This window comes from Ptiloglossa arizonensis, chromosome 9, assembly GCF_051014685.1.
Source record: "Ptiloglossa arizonensis isolate GNS036 chromosome 9, iyPtiAriz1_principal, whole genome shotgun sequence".
NCBI lineage: Eukaryota > Metazoa > Arthropoda > Insecta > Hymenoptera > Colletidae > Ptiloglossa > Ptiloglossa arizonensis.
This window is the reverse complement of record NC_135056.1, coordinates 2787830-2806175: the sequence shown is the minus strand read 5'-3', so window position 1 is coordinate 2806175 and position 18346 is coordinate 2787830. Positions and strand designations below refer to the sequence as shown.

General features: G+C 33.6%; 2 protein-coding genes across 7 annotated transcripts in view; one reads left to right on the top strand and one right to left on the bottom strand.

Annotated features, from left to right (window-relative positions):
* Wgn (Tumor necrosis factor receptor superfamily member wengen) overlaps nt 1-7790 on the top strand; it is a 112708-nt gene extending 104918 nt beyond the window's left edge. Inside the window, exons 6-7 of one of the 4 annotated variants that reach the window (XR_012993249.1) lie at nt 6776-7090; nt 7173-7790. Coding sequence is in view for 2 of the 4 variants with exons in the window: in XM_076320026.1 (XP_076176141.1) it covers nt 6776-6942 (167 nt within the window). In the remaining 2 variants the exon portion in view is untranslated. Of the gene's footprint in view, nt 1-6775 lie in introns of all 4 variants that reach the window. The other 3 variants (XR_012993250.1, XM_076320026.1, XM_076320027.1) reach the window with 3 other exon arrangements.
* Lcch3 (Ligand-gated chloride channel homolog 3) overlaps nt 6749-18346 on the bottom strand; it is a 68289-nt gene continuing 56691 nt past the window's right edge. For 2 of the 3 annotated variants that reach the window (XM_076320025.1, XM_076320024.1), the window contains exon 10: nt 6749-8968. In XM_076320025.1, the coding sequence (XP_076176140.1) occupies nt 8816-8968 (153 nt within the window). In that variant the 3' untranslated portion in view covers nt 6749-8815. The remainder of the gene's footprint in view (nt 8969-18346) is intronic. The other variant, XM_076320023.1, reaches the window with a different exon arrangement.

Here is an 18346-nt window from a genome sequence, read left to right as displayed (position 1 = left end):
AAAGATTTTAAAGAAGTCATTTGTTTTTCCCACTTCGTTGCGGAATGATTGCTTGTGATTACAATAATTTTATAAAAATGTTATATATATACCCATATATGTATGTATATACATGTATATGAGACAAAATAAAATGTTTCACAATTGTTTTAGTAAGAAAATATAGAAAATAATATAACTTAATCTTAGTAATTAATATATATACATATATAAATATATATAATATATATAAATATTTCTATATTTTCTTACTAAAACAATTGTGAAACATTTTATTTTGTCTCATATACATGTATATACATACATATGTGGGTGTAAATATCTTTCATGTTTTATATTTTCGCTTGGAAAAGTTTTAATTGAATCTGAATAAATCTGTTTCAAATTTTATATTACATGATTGTAATTGTAATTATGATTAAACAATTACAATTAATAACTTTCATGAATTACAATTTTTATAACATGTGTATCGATAAAGTTGCAAAAATGTATAAATTCATAAATTTGTAAAAATTGGTATATTCATAAATTTCAGAAGCTTATAACTTCAAAGTTAAAATAAGTTGGGCAAAATTTTACTTTCCGGATTAAAAATTATTACGATATTTTGGACGAATAGAATCCAGAAGTCACAATTTTATCTTTAGGAATGCATGAGATCAAAAGTTATACTTTACTTTACGGTTTACATTAACCGCCAGTTCTGTTACTATTTTTACCAACATTATCCAAAGTTTAACCCATAGAAGTTTGTTTGCCCACGCGTTGCAGTTCTAAATATATAAATAATGTCGACTCTCAAGCAGAAGAACATTAGCTAGCTGCAAAACGCATCTAGCAGTCTCTTAAAGATTCAATGAATGTTGAACTTCGATATATATTATTTAATAACGATACGCTGATGAAATATGCGGATGTGAATTACCCTAATGATCCATCAGACAGAAAGAAGAAAAAGTTCTATACCGGCTATGTTTTTACCCTCAGAGGATGCATAATTGTATGGAAATCACGTTAGCAAACAAACAGTGGCAACATCCTTTGCCAAAGCCCGATACGTTGCCTTGACCGAGGCATCAAAACAATCTCTATATTTAACTAATCTTGCGAGATTAGGCGCGTAAAGTTATGTAGTAGTCATCTATAATGATAACAAGAATGTCCAACTTATAGCTATCATCCAACTTTGAACTAACTCTTAGTTCAAAGATGGAGTGTCAAACAGTACCAAACACATTAATCTAAGGTACCATTTTTTGAAAAATTTAGTTACAGGTAAACGTATTAAAATCCAGTACCTACCTACCGATGAAATGGTAGTCGATGGTTTAACTACAGGGCTACCAACAGTCAAACAACCTTGAGGGGAAATGTTGAGAATAGCGTAGTAGCGCCCCCTAGCATGAAATCCTCTGCTACGGGTATTGCTAATCTTGAATCTCTTTGCCTACAATATCATGTGAAATTCGTAGCAAGGAAATCGAGTCGAACGAAAGAACCACGCGTGAGTGTTGTCCATACTCGTACGTTCAAATATATTTTCTTAAAAGTATTGGAAAGAAACCCTTGCATAATGTTTTCAAAAAGAAAATTTAGCATTCATGAGGACAGTGAAAGTTGTGACTGATCTTGCTCCCTATTATAATATGTGTTATCGAAATTTAAATTGTGGGTCAAGGGGTTAAGGAAGTATATTGAAATATGGAATTCGGTGCAATTACGTGTAGTCGTGTTCTAAATCATTATCACATTCTATCTTAAATATATTATAAGAGTTTATTAAAAATAGTGAGCTCATTATGCAGCCCACACGAAACCTATATCCTTAACACACGTCTTTCACGATTTTCAAAGAGAATTCAAATGGCATTATTAGTTTTTCAGTGTGTAGGCCGTTTTAAAGTCATTTCGAGATCAACTTTTTCCACTATAAACTTATATTTTTTTATTAAGGAATCGTATTCTACGTACAAATATACATAACTATTGTCCGAAATGGATTTTTGTGGAATCTTTATTTTTTTAAATATTTAGATAAATATTTACGAAGTTGTTACAGTATTACATTAACTTTTTAAATTTTAACATTATTAGATTAATAACAATGTCATTTTTTGGTCAGGGAATCGAAGAAAACGATCCTCGTTCATTTGTACTTAATCTCGGGCCTAATCACTTGACTGGGAAAATTCATTTCGTGAAGTTCTTGGCGCAAGGACACTTTACACGGATTGAACTTATGACGTTTTAAATACGTCATACGAGATATTTTAGAACTGCGAAAAATTAAACAAATATTCACACCTGGATCAAGTGCAATTGTAGCTAATACATGAACATCATTATTTTCGTTTGTATACTACCGTCTTGAGAAAACTGTTTAATGACACGATCTTTTTCCATGATACCCTAAAATATACAAATTAATAACCTCATCAGTATTTCGTCTCGATTCACCATAAATAAAAACAATTTCAAATTTTTCGGCAACTTTTAAGTATTTCGTACTTAACTTACAATCAAATAATAACTGTATAAATATAGTTAACGGTACAATATCTCCTAGTTTGTTCCCGTTTTTATCTATAGCTCTTCGATCGAATATATATTATTGTAGTAATGCGTGGGAACGTAACGAAATGCTGAAAATTCTCAAAATAGTTTAAGAAAATGTGATGTGTTGAGATAGACGAGCAAGTGAAGTGTTTCCGAGGCGTGAAAGAAGAGCGTTTAAACGAAACGACAAAGTGTCGAATTGAGATGTGAAAGACGAGCAATTGAGATGATTCCAGACTGAAGAATTTTGGGTGAATTTGACAAGTGATAAAGGTTAAGAATTAGAATGAAAGAGAACGAATGCGTGTGAGAATGTAAGGTGCGAGAGAAGCACGATTGAGGCATTATTGATTGGAGATTAGTCGAAGCGAGTCGAGTCGAGTAGAGAGAAAGTTTGCGTAGCCAGTATAGTCATAATTTGTGTGTGTGGCTGTTATTTTATTTCTATTATTTGATGCTAATATACCTATATCTTAAAATTCTATTCACCGTTTATATCATTCGTAGAATAGTTTTCCTACAATATTAGTAACTGCGTTCACATACAAGTGAATAGAGTATCGCATAATCGAAAAAATGCAAAATACGAACACTAGTTGGAGAGAAATATCGAAATTTCTTAGATTCAAGCAGATATAATGATTATTTTGTAGACGGTTCTCTAAATATCTTAAAAAATTGAGATTTTACAAAAAACTCCTTCAAATAAAAATGTTGCATATTTTTACATAGAGTGGGATTCCAAAATAAAACTTATAATACGATATGTTTGTCCTAACTGTGCAAAAGGCCGGCATGTTAAAGGTGATACTTTATCCCTATTATTTACTACGCCGAATAGTCTACAGGGTGTTACTAAATTACGTGTTACAAATACCATAGGTAGATTCTATATCTTTGATTTGATGGACACCATTAACGATGTAAGGAATACGTTGCAAAATTGCCTTTGACCAAGTTTTTCAATGTCAATAAATTTTTTCATTGCATTGTATTCTAGTCAGCACCAAGACAAGAAGTCTCAAAGGAACCATGGATCACAACTCAACAGTTCTCTTGAAAAATTATATTAAAGTTCCATTAATTTATAAACTTACTTTATTCACATTTTTAAGTTAATACAATCAAAATGTCTGTTACTGTTTTTATATTTCCTGGTAAAGCATCGTTACGGTAACTCCTTAACTGACTTTATTTACATTTCAATGTCAGATATAATGTAAATAATGTAATTGTCATAGTGTCAGTGAATTACTGGGTGTTTGAAGCGATAGTTTATCATAATTCGACGACGATAAAAGAACGTGCGTAAAATGCTCCGTTCGTGTGATAAAACAGTTGACAATTATTCTTTAACAAAATGTATTGTGTAAATGCAGGGAATAATAAAAGACTGTTATCTCCAGAAGAGGTTCTCGATCGTCGCGAATGAACCAACAATTCAACGATCCGAAACTAATAAAGTAACTAACTCCTTATTCAGCAAGAGAGAGTAATAAAGAGAGTAATATATAGAGATTGTATACGTCTTTGCAAGATTTGTCACATGCAAAACATTCACAGAAATGATTATGCTTGACAACAATTTTGTCGTTGAATGCTCGAAAATTAAAACGTAATCCAGATTTTCTGAAACATACTTTATTTACGGACGATAGTAGCTTTTCTAGTAGCAATTTCCTGAACCATTAGAACGTTAGGGTTTGGGCATATCGAAATCCAGACATTACGATATAAAGATTTAAACAAGGTCGTTTTACTGTTAACGTGTGAACAAGTATTACACGAAATAATATTACACACTCTATTTACCGACACCGTTAAGAAACCAAAATTATTTACACTTTTACAACATATTATTCTTCGAAATGGACGTAACGCTACTTTTTTCATGCATGATGGTTAGGGTGGTCTTTGATTATAGAGGCCAACATTTTTTTTTTTGAGTTATATTTGGCTTACTCTCTGGATATATTATATTAATTGAGTAAATGATATATGCAAAATTTCAAAGTGTATTTTAGAAGCAATGGTGGATATTTACCAATAAATATGTAATTTCGTAGACGCATAATAATAATATTTGCAATTGTTTAAATGGGACACTCTGTATATCTTTTAAATATACGAAAAGGTGTATAATTTTTATTTTATCCAAATATTAAAAGTGTTTCAAAGTAATATTTGAAAAATCCACCTTGAACGGTGGGACATCTAACTTATCGACTGCAAATCTGAAACAAAAAACTCAAATATATTTTTAAACTGTATGAAACTTCTGAAGCAGAAAGTTTTTTTATCACTTTCCGACGCTTTAAAGTAAAACTACATTTTTTATCATTTTTTCCTGATTAAATGTGTAAAAATGAGTCAATTTTGAAAAACTCAAGATAGAACAGGTTCATTGCCCATGAAAAAGTATATTCTTTAATTTAAAGGAAGATTCATTTAAATCAATCGATCAGATATTGTAATATTCGATCAACCAATTGGAAAAATGATGTTTGAAGAAAAACGTGTTTAAAGTTGTACGTGATGAGAAGTCCAATTAAAAAAATATTTACCTTTGATTTATAATTGTTGGTCCATACGTCAGTCCTTGAAATAAGTTTCCTTTATTGGCCAATTTTTGTTATTGGAACGACGTTAAAGCCTATCATGCTGCGGTGATAATTCACTTCTTGTCCATACTCTCAACAAATGATTTTGTTCGCGGGCTAACAACAATTCTTAATACGTTCATAATTTTGATTGGTAAATATCCATTGTTCAAATTGCACATTGATACAAAGCAGATTTGACCACAATATTGAGTATTGCTCTTTGTCAATTTACGAACTCGCTATGAGCATTAAAGAATCATTTCTTTTTTCCACGATATATCCACGGATTTTACACTACAATGAAGAATTTCAAAAATTGCATAATATGTGATTATTGCCAACTTGTGACAAATGTCTATCAAGGAATAAAAGAAATTTATACAGAAACAATTTAGTAGTTTATTTTGTAAAATTTGTTTCTAGCTTACACTTACCAGTGCATAAACATTTAACATTATCGTGACAAATGTTACACCATACTTTATCGCTGATTAAATTAGAAACAGTTAAAAAATGGATAATACATATCCATGAACAGGATTCCATGCTATAGCTACCTTTTAAAAATCTGTTACTTTAAAGTTATAGTGATCAGTAGTAATTTTTAGAATTTTGAAAATTCCTTTTAGTTGTATATTCTTCAAACGTCAAAGAAATGAAAAATCGAAACAGAGGATCAATTTCTTCAAAAGTCTACATCGAAATCATTTTTTAATTCGACTTACATGTCGGAATAGATAATAGGTTGCTCAATTTTGTCGTTTAATAAGAAATGTCACTATTAGGTTCGCCGTTTTATTTTTCTAAAGATCGTACTACTGTTTAATGAACGTGTGTGAAGTTTCATGTAAATCTGTCGACTCATTCGTATATTTACAGTTGTTCAAAGTTGAAGTGTCATAGTATTTCTTTACGATGAAAAAAATGATAAAATTTATTGAACAACGTAGTACACTTATAGTAATTAAAATCCCGCTTTCAAGTGATAAAACTGAAACACAAATTTACTTAAAGGAGAGATAGGCAATGATTTTTACGACGAGTTGAATCCCAGCGATAAGTGTATAATTTGTTAAGGAATAAAAATGGAATACCTTGAAAATTAACAAAATATAGAAACAGCAAACTAGTCACGTATTATGTACGTTCAGTATTACAAACTTTGTCAGTATGTCAATCACTAATGCTAACTTTAAAATTTTTCATTGTATCTTATGAAAGTTTTTTTAATGGATTGACAAACTCGATCTTAGTTGAACGTTTATGTATTTACTGTACTGAAATATAATTAGTTCCAACCAGAATTAAAAACAATGCGAATAAAATCATGTTTAGATTCATTTTAATCGGACAAATTTTCGCACTAAAGTAAGACAAGTAGTATCGAGTGTGATACTGAATTCGTTGCTTGATTCCGGGGTAAAAATCGGGTTGTCGCTTAAAAGTGCAAATTACTCTATCGATCAAAATGCAATACCATGCATTTGTAACAAAAATATATACATAGGTGAAATACATTAATATTTACTTTTGATATTTTTGTGTCATGTATTTGTAACAAAAGTATACACATGGGTAAAATACACTAATATTTACTTTCTATATGTTTACAGACCGAAGGAGAGAAATTCCTGTAATGATCGGTTGGCAGGATGTCAGTGGGAACCTTTATATAGAGGAGGGTGAACCTCCAAAAGGAAAGAAGGTGCAAATCCCTAGAATTCATCGAAATATGGAGACGATTTTAAATAAAAAGAAAATCCCAGCGATTGATAAATAAAAATATGAATAGTATCAATGCTTTCCCGAAAAGTCCAGTTAAAAATTACCTTGACGGTACATTTTATTTATATTCGTATTTATGAGTCATTCGATACGGTGCGCGGGTAGAGAAAAACGCTGAAAGGTACAAAACATTATCGGCAATCGTACGTGAGATATTTTGTGTTATTTTTAAAAAATTTAATAATAATACTTTGTTTTTGTAATATCTTTCTTTTTTTATTTAAGTAAGTACATGAATAAGGAAGGGGTAGAAAGTCCGGTTCGTAGTCCGATACACGGATAAAATCGAGCAACGATCGACTTGGCCCATCGATTATTTATTTCTTTTTATTAGTTTTAGAAACTGCCATTTTTTTACTATAATTTTGCGATGTATCTGCTAAAAGATCAAATAAAATTATATACACGGTGAACGTAATACCTTAGTTTACCCATTACCGTGTAGAATTCAATCTTGCGAATGAAATGAACAGTCAGGAATTGTTTAAATCGCTAAATTTAATTCCCTTAAAATTACAGTTATGATTTATAATAAAATAATTAACGTTACGACACGCAATCTTTATGGATAGCATTTGAATTTGTCAGAAAAATATTCCCTAGAAAAAGACAATTTTTCCTTTCTCACTCAGGCGTTCTCCCACTCTTAACATTTCCTTTCCTTTCGTTTTTTTCGTTAATTCTAATATTCGAACAATCTTGTAAGCTTGGTCTAACGATACCGAAAATACTGTATTATTTTCTTGTCTTTCATTTTTATCACTACAATATATACTTTGATCTATGGTGGAAAATATCGCTGTATTGTGCACGATGTACAGAAATTAACTGATTTATTATTTTCGAAATTATAGAAGATAATAAATAATAAAATTTAACTCGTTAATATTCGTAAAGTACTTTGTAAAGGATCAAGAAATCAATTTGAATTTTTTTCATATACTAAAGTAATTGACAATCATTTGGTTATATTACATTTGTATACACATTACAAAATTGATCGTTTCGCTTCATGCGTGACATATTATAAAATGTTGCAATTAAAATAAAAAGATTCACTCCGTGATCATGAATCATTCGCATCATGTTGAAAGTAAAATTCTTTTAAAAGAACCAGAAACTCCAGAATGACAAATTTGTGATGCAGTTTGCAGATTAATTCATATCGAAATGTGACAGTAATCCTATATTTGTTAACTATGGTAACGATAATTTTTAATCGGAAACTACTTAGCTAGTTGTGATATATGTTTCTAAATTTTGAATGCTCTCTTCGAATGCTTTTTCCTTTTTTAATAACTTTCGTCGTTTTCGCCGCAAATACTTTCAAATATTGACAATATTTAGCGTCAATGATTTATCGTTTCGAAATAAATTTTAATTTCGGAAAAATTGTTAACTTCGATCTGTTAATTACATACATATAGTATTTTTTTTTATAGATTAAAAAATTGTTAGCAATTCGACTACTAATTAACTGCAACAATTTGTTAACTAATTTCGTTTCTTACAATCGACATAGAAATTTTCAAAGGATTTATGGCAGATTATCCATTCAAATTGGCGAGTTATCAATTAAGAACGTATTTTCTAAAATATCGTTATAGTTCTAGATTAAATCGACACTATTCTCGAAAATATAACCTCATCGATAAATATTGGCAGCTTTCGATTCAGTACTTTCGATACCTGCTCCCTTCGGTCGAGAATGAAGATTTCGATTTAAATTGCAGTTTGAAACTTGGCTCGAATCAGACTCGAATTCGAGCCGATTCTCTTATTAATCGCCGTGCAAATTCTCGATTATCAATTGGTCCTTTTTATCTTTCGTCGCTCGGCAGGTGGCGAGAGAATAGCGATGGTTTCATTCAAAGAAAGTAGAACACCCAGTAGATGGCGTTGAATAGCATAAAACTGACTGGGAATATGATTCTTGAATATTTGTCGATAATATTCACATCCTTGATCTTGGGCATCGATACTCGAAGTACAGATGCTCCTCTCCGTATCGCGTGTAAAACCTGTGAACAGCGTTACGTTATTTACTTAATGCTTTCTTCTTACTTTTAGAAATGTAATAAACATGATTTTATCCATTTTATTTTACACAACAATCATCAATTATAGAATTCAAAAATACGTACTATATTCCTTCTACATATAGATAAACAAATAGCTTAAAATAGCTGTAGATGGGTTTGACGTAGGCATCCTTTCATGTACTTTTACAGGTCAAAATAAAATGAAAATAAGAATGACGAAATTGCGTTTGAAGTTTTGCGTCCAATTATCAATTATTAAGAATACATGTAAAACGGTGCTGTTAAAACGAGGCTTTGTGATATTTCCAGGATTCTCCTAATTCTGTTTGAATACGCCACTAATATAATACTTACGATGGATACACTGATTTGTCATGACTACCTTTCTAACGTGGCACGGTTTCCTTAACCCTTTGTCGTACTTTGACGAGTCTAACTGATCAAAATTTTGGACCAAACATGAATATTACAAGTCAAACTCATGGTGTCAAATGCAAGCCAAACGTGAATATCTCGAGTATGATTCGTGAAGTGAAGATTGGGTCATACACAGTGGCTCATTAAAGTATTCATACACTATATTATAAGGAAATTCCCGTAATCTTTAAGTTTGATTTTAACAAAAGTTTGCGCGTATATAAAACATTGTGGCGGCTTCGTAGAGTGTTGGAGGAAGAGTGAGCGAAAATAGGAAAAGGAAGGGAAAACGTTTCATCCTGGGCCTGCTAGTGGACTCATCGGTTAGACATTCTAGTAAGCTTTTGTTTCATATGCCAGGATATTAGGAGATGGGTAAGGATCGTACGAGGGTAGTCCTAGAAGTACCTGACTTGACATATAGATGGCGCTAGTTGTTTGAAAAGAATGACTAAGGGAGAAAGTATTTCTTACTGACATAAAGTACCGTGGTAGGAATGCAAGAAAAATTGAAGAGCTACACCTATTCTTACACACACATTCAATTCTAGTCCGCTATTCGTCGCGGCAGTTACAGAGGCATGTGGACTAACAATAAGTGACGAAGAAGGTAGCGAAATAGAGAGAGATAATGAGAAACATGCTGCAGGCAGATCCCCATTGACGTAGATTTAACATATTACTATTATACAATAGTAATATTTAATATTGGACAATAATTTACGCTATTTTTTTTACTACATGCTAGGAAAGCATTGGTTATATAATTACCAGCAGAAGTAAGTAAAATTCTTTTCAGGAACAAAAATAATTTAATAAAAATTGAATTTAGGAATAAATAAAAATAAATGTTCATTCATTTCAAAAGAAGTTATATACAGTGTGCGGCACATAAATATCGCCACGATTTTTCAAGCACTTCCAATAGTCTGATGAAAAAATGTTTCAGACTAATGTTAATCAGTTTCTGGTCAGCTACAAATTTAGATATAAACAAATTTTTCTTGGTAAATATTATAATAGCTTTTATGTATTGATATACGATCAAAATGTATCCATTGCTTTCTTAAAAAAATGTATAATTTTCTTGAAGAAAAGACATAATTTTCCGATTTTTATTATTCTGTTCGCTCTGTATTTCTTATATGCGGTAATAGGAATGTCAAATTTCAATACCTTTGGAACATTGTCCTCTTGGAAAACGTGGCTTAATACCTTTTTGTGGAAAATAACTAAAAGAACTGTTAATATTACATAATATTCCTTTTTATATTAAATAACTCTTATGATACAAAACAAACGTTTTATGCATTAAATATAAGCATAAACGAAACCTCAGTAGTTTATAGTCTCCAAGCTTTATATTCATATATATATATATAGGGGTGCAATTAAAATCTACTCCTACTACTATGTCAGGATTGTGGTTAAGGCTCAGAATGTGCGGCTCGTGTGGGAATAGGCGATCCGATTTCTCTTTGTCCCTATACCGTCCAGTGAGACTTCAAGTCAGCGGTAAAGAATACCAACCTTATAAAGCTTAAGTTTGAAGGTTGATGACGCTACATTGTTTAACATTTGTTTGGCAGCCATCAATGGTGAACGCTCTTAGTGAATTTGGAAACATGGAAAAAATTGGTTATCGTTGTGTGATACAATACTTTCATTTTAAAGGCCTCATTCCAATCGATATCAAAGCGGAGCTAGATTCTATTCTGGGGGAGTCTGTTCCTTCGTTTACAATAGTAAAATATTGGGTGGCAGAGTTTAAACGAGACCGTACGAGTTGTTAAGATGAACATCGCAGTAGTCGACCAAATGAGATGACTACGCCTAAAATGGTGACAAAAATCCACAAAATGGTATTGGATGATCGTCGACTGAAAGTGCGCGAGCTAGCAGATATGGTAGGCATGTCGAAAAGTGCTGTACATCGCATATTGGCTGAAAATTTGAACACGAGAAAGTTGGGCGCAAGATAGAACATTACTTGCAATTACTCACAATGGAACAAAAACAGCGTCGTCAGGATGTTTCAATCGAGTGTTCGGCGAGGTTTCACAGCAATAAAGTCGAGTTTTGCATCGATTCATAACCATGGATGAAACATGGGTGTATCGCTTCACACCTGAGACGAAGGAACAGTGAAAACAATGGACTGAAAGGAAAGAAGCGGCTCCAAAGAAAACGAAAATAGTTCCATATGCAGGCAACGTCATGGCGTCAGTTTTTTGAGATGCACGTGGGATAATTTTCATTGCTTATCTTAAGAAAGACAATATAACAAACGGCGAGTATTATGGGAACTTATTGCAGCGTTTGAGTGATGAAATTAAGAAAAAACGGCAGCATTTAATGAAAATGAAAGTTTTGTTTCATCAAGACAATGCACCAGTTCACACATCGCGATGATCAAAATCAATGAGTTAAAGTTCGAATTACTTCCTCAGATTTAGCCCCCTCGGATTATTTTCTGTTTCCAAACTTGAAGAAATGGCTCGGTGGTACAAGATTTGGCAACAATGAAGAAATAGAGTCTGCGGTTGATGACTATATTGCAGAGCTCGATGGTTCTCACTATAAACAGGGTATCGAAGCTGTTGAACATCGTTGGGAAAAGTATATCGATCCAAAAGGAGACTGTGTAGAGAAATAAAGATATTTTTTCCCAAATTTTTTGTGTTTTCTTTGTTAGGTCAGGTACTTCTGGGACTAATCTCGCGCATATATATATATATATATATATGTATTTTCTCACCATTTTCCGCAAGTAAATATATGTATAATTTTTAATAGTAATATATGCAATTAGAATATATATATATATTCTAGTGAAGAGTATGGGAGGTACCGCCACAGTATAATAGTACATATATGGAGTAATTTTTTATCTACAGGAAATTTCTTTAAGAAGATTAAATTAAATTTCGATGGTTTCAACGGTTTCTCATTTTTTAATGTAATTTTTGTTGGAACTTTTTTTGCAACAAAACCATAAAATATTTAGTGTTAAACATTTTTCGTAGGAAAAGTTTTGCTCTATTTCGCAAGATTATGAGGTTATGTTTGAAAAATCGAAAGGAAAATGGTACTCGTAAAGGTTGATTTTAACCGATTTCAGACTTTAGTTTTCTTTCTAACTGTGAACAAATTCTTGGAAAAAATTATATTAAAAGAATGCAAAAGTCCATTGTAGCCCAGTATACTTTACGTGCACAACAACATTCATTAAAATCAGACTTAAAAAAACAATAAATCCCAAATGCATCCTGGAATATAATAAGGGAATTGTTTAATTTTAGACGTCGTATTATTACATTCCTTCTGACGAAGTCACACTTAAAGACGCTCAAACGACTGTAATTTCTATAAAGTATTGTGCATGAATGAATTATAGTTTTAGAAATGTTATTTATTATCTATTATATAGGATTTATGGTATTATTATTTATATTTTAAAGTATGGATTGTTTATATGTTTGCTTTAGTATATTGTATACAAAATTATACATATATTTACTTACAAGCATGCGAATAATTATATTTCCATTGTCCTTTTTAGGTTATAAAAAATGTTTATAATTTAGTTTACTTCATTTCGTATGTGTTAAAATATACACTTCTATTTTTCTTTGTGTTATTTATATAACTTTGTCAATGTAGGCAGTGGGTAAAATTTGTTTTAATTCTGTGATGTTGTTGCGGACACACTTATGGACACTATTAAAAGTTCATGCGTACAACATTTGTTTTAAATTTGTTGAACTTACAGTCAGTTCCTGCTACATTGTCCGTATGCTTAGATGGTGTGTACGTCAAAATTAAAACGACACTCATGAGTTTGGGTAACTCATGTTGGGTAACAAATGCAGCTTCTCAAAAATCAAAGATTAACATATCGAAATATTTTCCAACTATTAGGCATATCTCTCGCGACTTGTCATAAAGCTATGTAACACATTAATATTCAGAAAACTGCAGAAAATATTCCCTGTAAGTCAAAAGCTTGTAAAAGCGACAGTACAAAAGGATTAATTTTATTCGCAAACAGCTATATATTACAGTATACAACTTTTTTTTATATATTAGAAACAATTAATTCCTCAAAATTGTGCGCTTCGTCCTAGATTGCTTCTAGATGAAGTCATTAGTTAGGTTCTTATTTAGCAATCATATATTTAAGGCAATTAGCCGTTTAATAAACGTCGGAATTGTTGATTATATTATAATAAGTATGAATGTATAACTTTCAAAATTTTTTATTAACGTAATCGAACTATTTGCAAAATGCAATTCATTGGGATAATCAAATGGAGAAAGGGAATTTAAACTTACTACATGTAATATGAGTAAAGAACTTGTTTTTGATAAACTTTATATGTTATACATATAAAGAAACAGCTACTACAGTAATTTGCCTTATTGATTTACTTAAATCGTAACATTATATCAAACATAATCATCTTTTTACTTTTTCTCTAACTTAGCTTCATCTCTAACAAAGATAATAAGAGGAAAAAATTTCACTCTGTAAAAAGTCTGTAAAAATAAAAGTTTGCCAATAATGATATAAAACTTTTTCATTATTTCTATTTCCACATCCATATATGAAATGTATAGATGCTACTTCAGTGTTTGAATGAAGATGTTCAAAGATAAAAATGTTATATCTGTTATTTTTATCTGACAAGTATATATTCGATTCGATTAATTTCGCATTTTTTTTAACTGTGTCAAATCGGTGTTTAACATCCGCTCGCAACAGATTCGTCAGAAGACGCGTTAACAATGAATATCCGGACACAAATTTCCGGAAATATCTTGCAAGTTCAAGAAAGCTTTGAATTTTTTTAATATTTTTCGATTCAGGGAACGTTCGCACTGCTTTGAAGGACGCACGCAATCGTCACAAATGACATGATCGAGAAATTCGACAATTATTTGTAGTAGGCAACATTTTCCCTAATTAATTATTAAGCCTGCCTCACTCGCCATCTCCAATACCCTTTTCAAACTTGCAATTCCGCTCTCGATGTTGTCGGATGGAATAATTAAATCGTCCATATAGGTCAACGCAACAAGCTTTCGGATCAAGTCTCAAAACACAGCGTTTACGAAACGCTGAAACACAGCTGAGGAATTGTAAAGTCCAAACGGGTCACGTAGAAATTCGTAGTGGTCATTTGGAACAATAAAGGCCGCGTATTTTCGACTAGCCTGGTTCATCCTCACGTGGAAGAAACCTTTCTTCAGAGTCGAGTGTGCTGAAGACACGCGCACCTTGCTACAAGTCGAGTTGGTCCTCAATTAGAGATAGCGGATATCTATCTTTTATAATCTTTTTGTTTAGACGTTGATAATCTACGCATAGTCTGTACGAATTGTCACGTTTTCGTACAAGTACTACCGGACTCGCGTAGTCGGATCTAGATGGCTGAACGATTTCGTCACTGATCCATTCGTCAATCTGCACATCCACAGTGTCTTTCTCATGACCCGATAGACGTCTCGCAGATTGAAACACGGGTTCATCGTTGCCTGCATCTGTGCGCGACTCCCTATTGTAGGCTTTGTTGGTTCTTTGGTCGCGAAAGGTCACCTCCTCAAAGACTTCCAACAGCTCCTCTATTGACGATAGTCGAACGATGAACCCGTGTTTCAATCTGCGACGTACTAGCTTCATCGTCGTGTCAAATTTGCACGTCTTCTTCGGCTTGTAGTCGTTTGCTCTGGATTGATAATGTGTGAAACGTTTACCACGTTGGTCGCGTTACGTCATACGTCGATTCAGAAATTATCCAGCGCAGTTGCACTATCGCTGCTTTGCAGATCGCGGTTGTCGTTGAAAATGATCGAATTGTAACGACTTTGCCTCGCAGGTTCGCTTCGGTATCCTTTAAAAAGTTTGCCCCAATGAGGAACTCGTGTCACATCGTGACGTCAGGGACATGACGAGCACGGATGAGCACACGAGCACGAAATCTCCTGATGTTGTATTGTTTTTCGAACCAATATCGTCAAAAAATACTTCGCCGAATAAGAACGGTGGACAACCGAGTTTGATGTATTCGCTCGCGCTTATTAGAGTGATGTCGCTCGCTGAGTCGATCGCTGCTTCTGCTTCGCGATCCCTTAGCCCGATCTCTTTTTCACACGCGACTACTGTAACAGAGTACCCCGACTTGTTCGATCTCGCCTTTTTCGGATACTTCGATGCAACATGTCCGCGCTGTTGGCAGTCAAAAACATTTCACACCGCGTTCTTTCGTGGGACAATTCTCACCGATGTGATAATGTTCACTGCAATTACGAAAACGCTTTGCGCTTTTCGCGGTACTCTCGACATCGTTGCCTGTGTCACGGGACCGTATCGGAGCAACGGACAAAAATATAAACAGAAAAGTCTTTTCACTCACGCATTACAACGCACGGGATCGCGAACAGAAATACTTAAGTGAAAATGGCTTAGCTTATCCTTCACTCTGTAGAATAATGAAATAAGTAGCGAAAATCACTGCTTTGGCGAATACCTCCGTAGAGAATATGTCGATTTAACGAAAGTTACTGTTTTTAACGAAATAAAAACAGTATTGTAGGCTCCCTATTGTAGGCTTTGTTGGTTCTTTGGTCGCGAAAGGTCACCTCCTCGAAGACTTCCAACAGTTCCTCTGTTGACGATAGACGCTGGATGCTTGCGCCTGATGGCGCAACATCTCGTCGGGTATCCCGTCGATTAGATATTCGAGCACTTCGTCATAGCGAATTGGTATTCGATTAGCAAAAATGATCTTTTCGTGAAAGTATTCGTGGAACGTCTCACCTCGTTTCCATACGCGCTGTTCAAACTTCTTCCTCGATGTTAACCGGCTCTGTCGACGATGGAAGATAGCTCGCAATTCACCAAAAAGTTCGTCAAACGCCATCGTGATGTACTCCGGCTTAGAAAACAATTCGAAACAATAGAAAACATTCGAGTGCATTGCCCTTTAGCCGCGTTCCCATGAGTACACGTGCGAAATCGTGATCGAGTTGGTACGTGGTTCTGAGCAATCTAATCTGCCTTTTTTACGTCTCAAAGTCGCCTGATTTTCCATCAAATTCGCTGAGTAAATCAGCAATCACGGTGACGTTGACTTTCGGCGGTCGTCGCTGCGTCGAAAGGTTGTCATCGTTGTTGTTTTCCAGGGCAGCACGAACGTCGTCACGGACATTGGTTCTTCGATGATTTGACCGCCATTGTGAATTGTCTCACATTGTAGCCTCAAGCATCCTTCGCATGGTGTCGATCTCGAGACACGCTACTGCCAACTCCTGCTCGGATAATTGTTTCTCCCTTCTACACAGCTCGAGTTCACGTTTTTGTCGATTCAATGCCGATAATGTACACGCTGCACCATCCGCACGCGAGTCTTCAACGTCACCTCCCGTTTCACTACGCTCGTCGATCAGCCATGTTCCCTCTGGATCGGTTTCTTGCACTGGCCCCATAAGTTCTGCTTTCGTGGCCATCGTCAATAGACCGTGTGTCGCCAAAAGTTCTTCTAACGACGCGACCGTGTATTTATTTAAATCTTTCATCTACTCCTTTACGACACGCGCACTCTTTTCACTGTTTCTTTTTTTTGTTTCGTCTAGTCGCTTCTGACACGCTCATAAAGGTCTGCTGAATGTTCTCGAAACACACTAAAGCTGCTTTTAGAATTTTTTCCCTTTCTCGTCGCGATGTCTCGTGATGTCTCGCGCAATCCTGAACGAGACCTCAAAATTGAGGTGAAATTTGTGAAATTAATATGCGTCCCCCTCCCCCTCCTCGGATATAAATATATATTCCCCTTTGTTTAATAACAGGATCAGGTTTGCGCGAGAAAGTCACGACACATAAAAAAGAGCACCCTCATTTGCATCGTGGGACGCAAACGTTTTTGGAAATTTCTTCAACTTTTCGCAATACCGGTCGACATACGTCCGTACCGGTCGCTGGTTAAATTCGAATTGGTTTGTTTATCGATTTACCGAAAACAATCGTTAATTCGCTGTCTGAACTTCACGCGATTTTACTACAATATCGATGAATGGGATGTTCCATTGCACGTGTATGTATAAGAAATATAACAAAACACAAAACAGAAAAGAACATATGTATAATACAGCACACGATAAAAAAATAATATTCTAAGAAGAAAAAGGAAATGTGAAATGAAATTATTAAACGTATTAATTAGTAATATCGAGCTACTAAAGAATGCAAAGCGTACTTCTTCCGTCACTCTAAATTGGATAAGATATCCGAGCGTGCTAAATACTGACGATTCAGAAACAAAAAACAATTTCCCTCTAACATAGTTGCAATCTAGAATATTCCACATTTCGATGCAATTTGACGAAACGATATTCGTAATTGGTACACAAGATATGGTTTCATTTTATCAAAGTAAAAAAGTTAGTGGATTCAACAATTCTTTTCTTAGTCTTGTATTCAATAACTGCAATCGATTTCAAGAACGAACTGATTGAATTACAGCCGATGTTTCGATACAGAGGATTAAATAATGTAATTAAATTACACAGAATCGAACCCAGTTCAGTTACTATACCTATCTAATAACCGGGTATATACTTATAATTTCAATTACTATACCTATCTAATAACCGTGTATATACTTATAATTTCAGTTACTATACCTATCTAATAACCGGGTATATACTTATAATTTCAGTTACTATACCTATCTAATAACCGGGTATATACTTATAATTTCAGTTACTATACCTATCTAATAACCGTGTATATACTTATAATTTCAGTTACTATACCTATCTAATAACCGTGTATATACTTATAATTTCAGTTACTATACCTATCTAATAACCGGGTACTGTAATCTTGTAGTAACCAGGTTACAATTTGGCTTAAGTAACCCATTTTGAGCCTGTTAACAC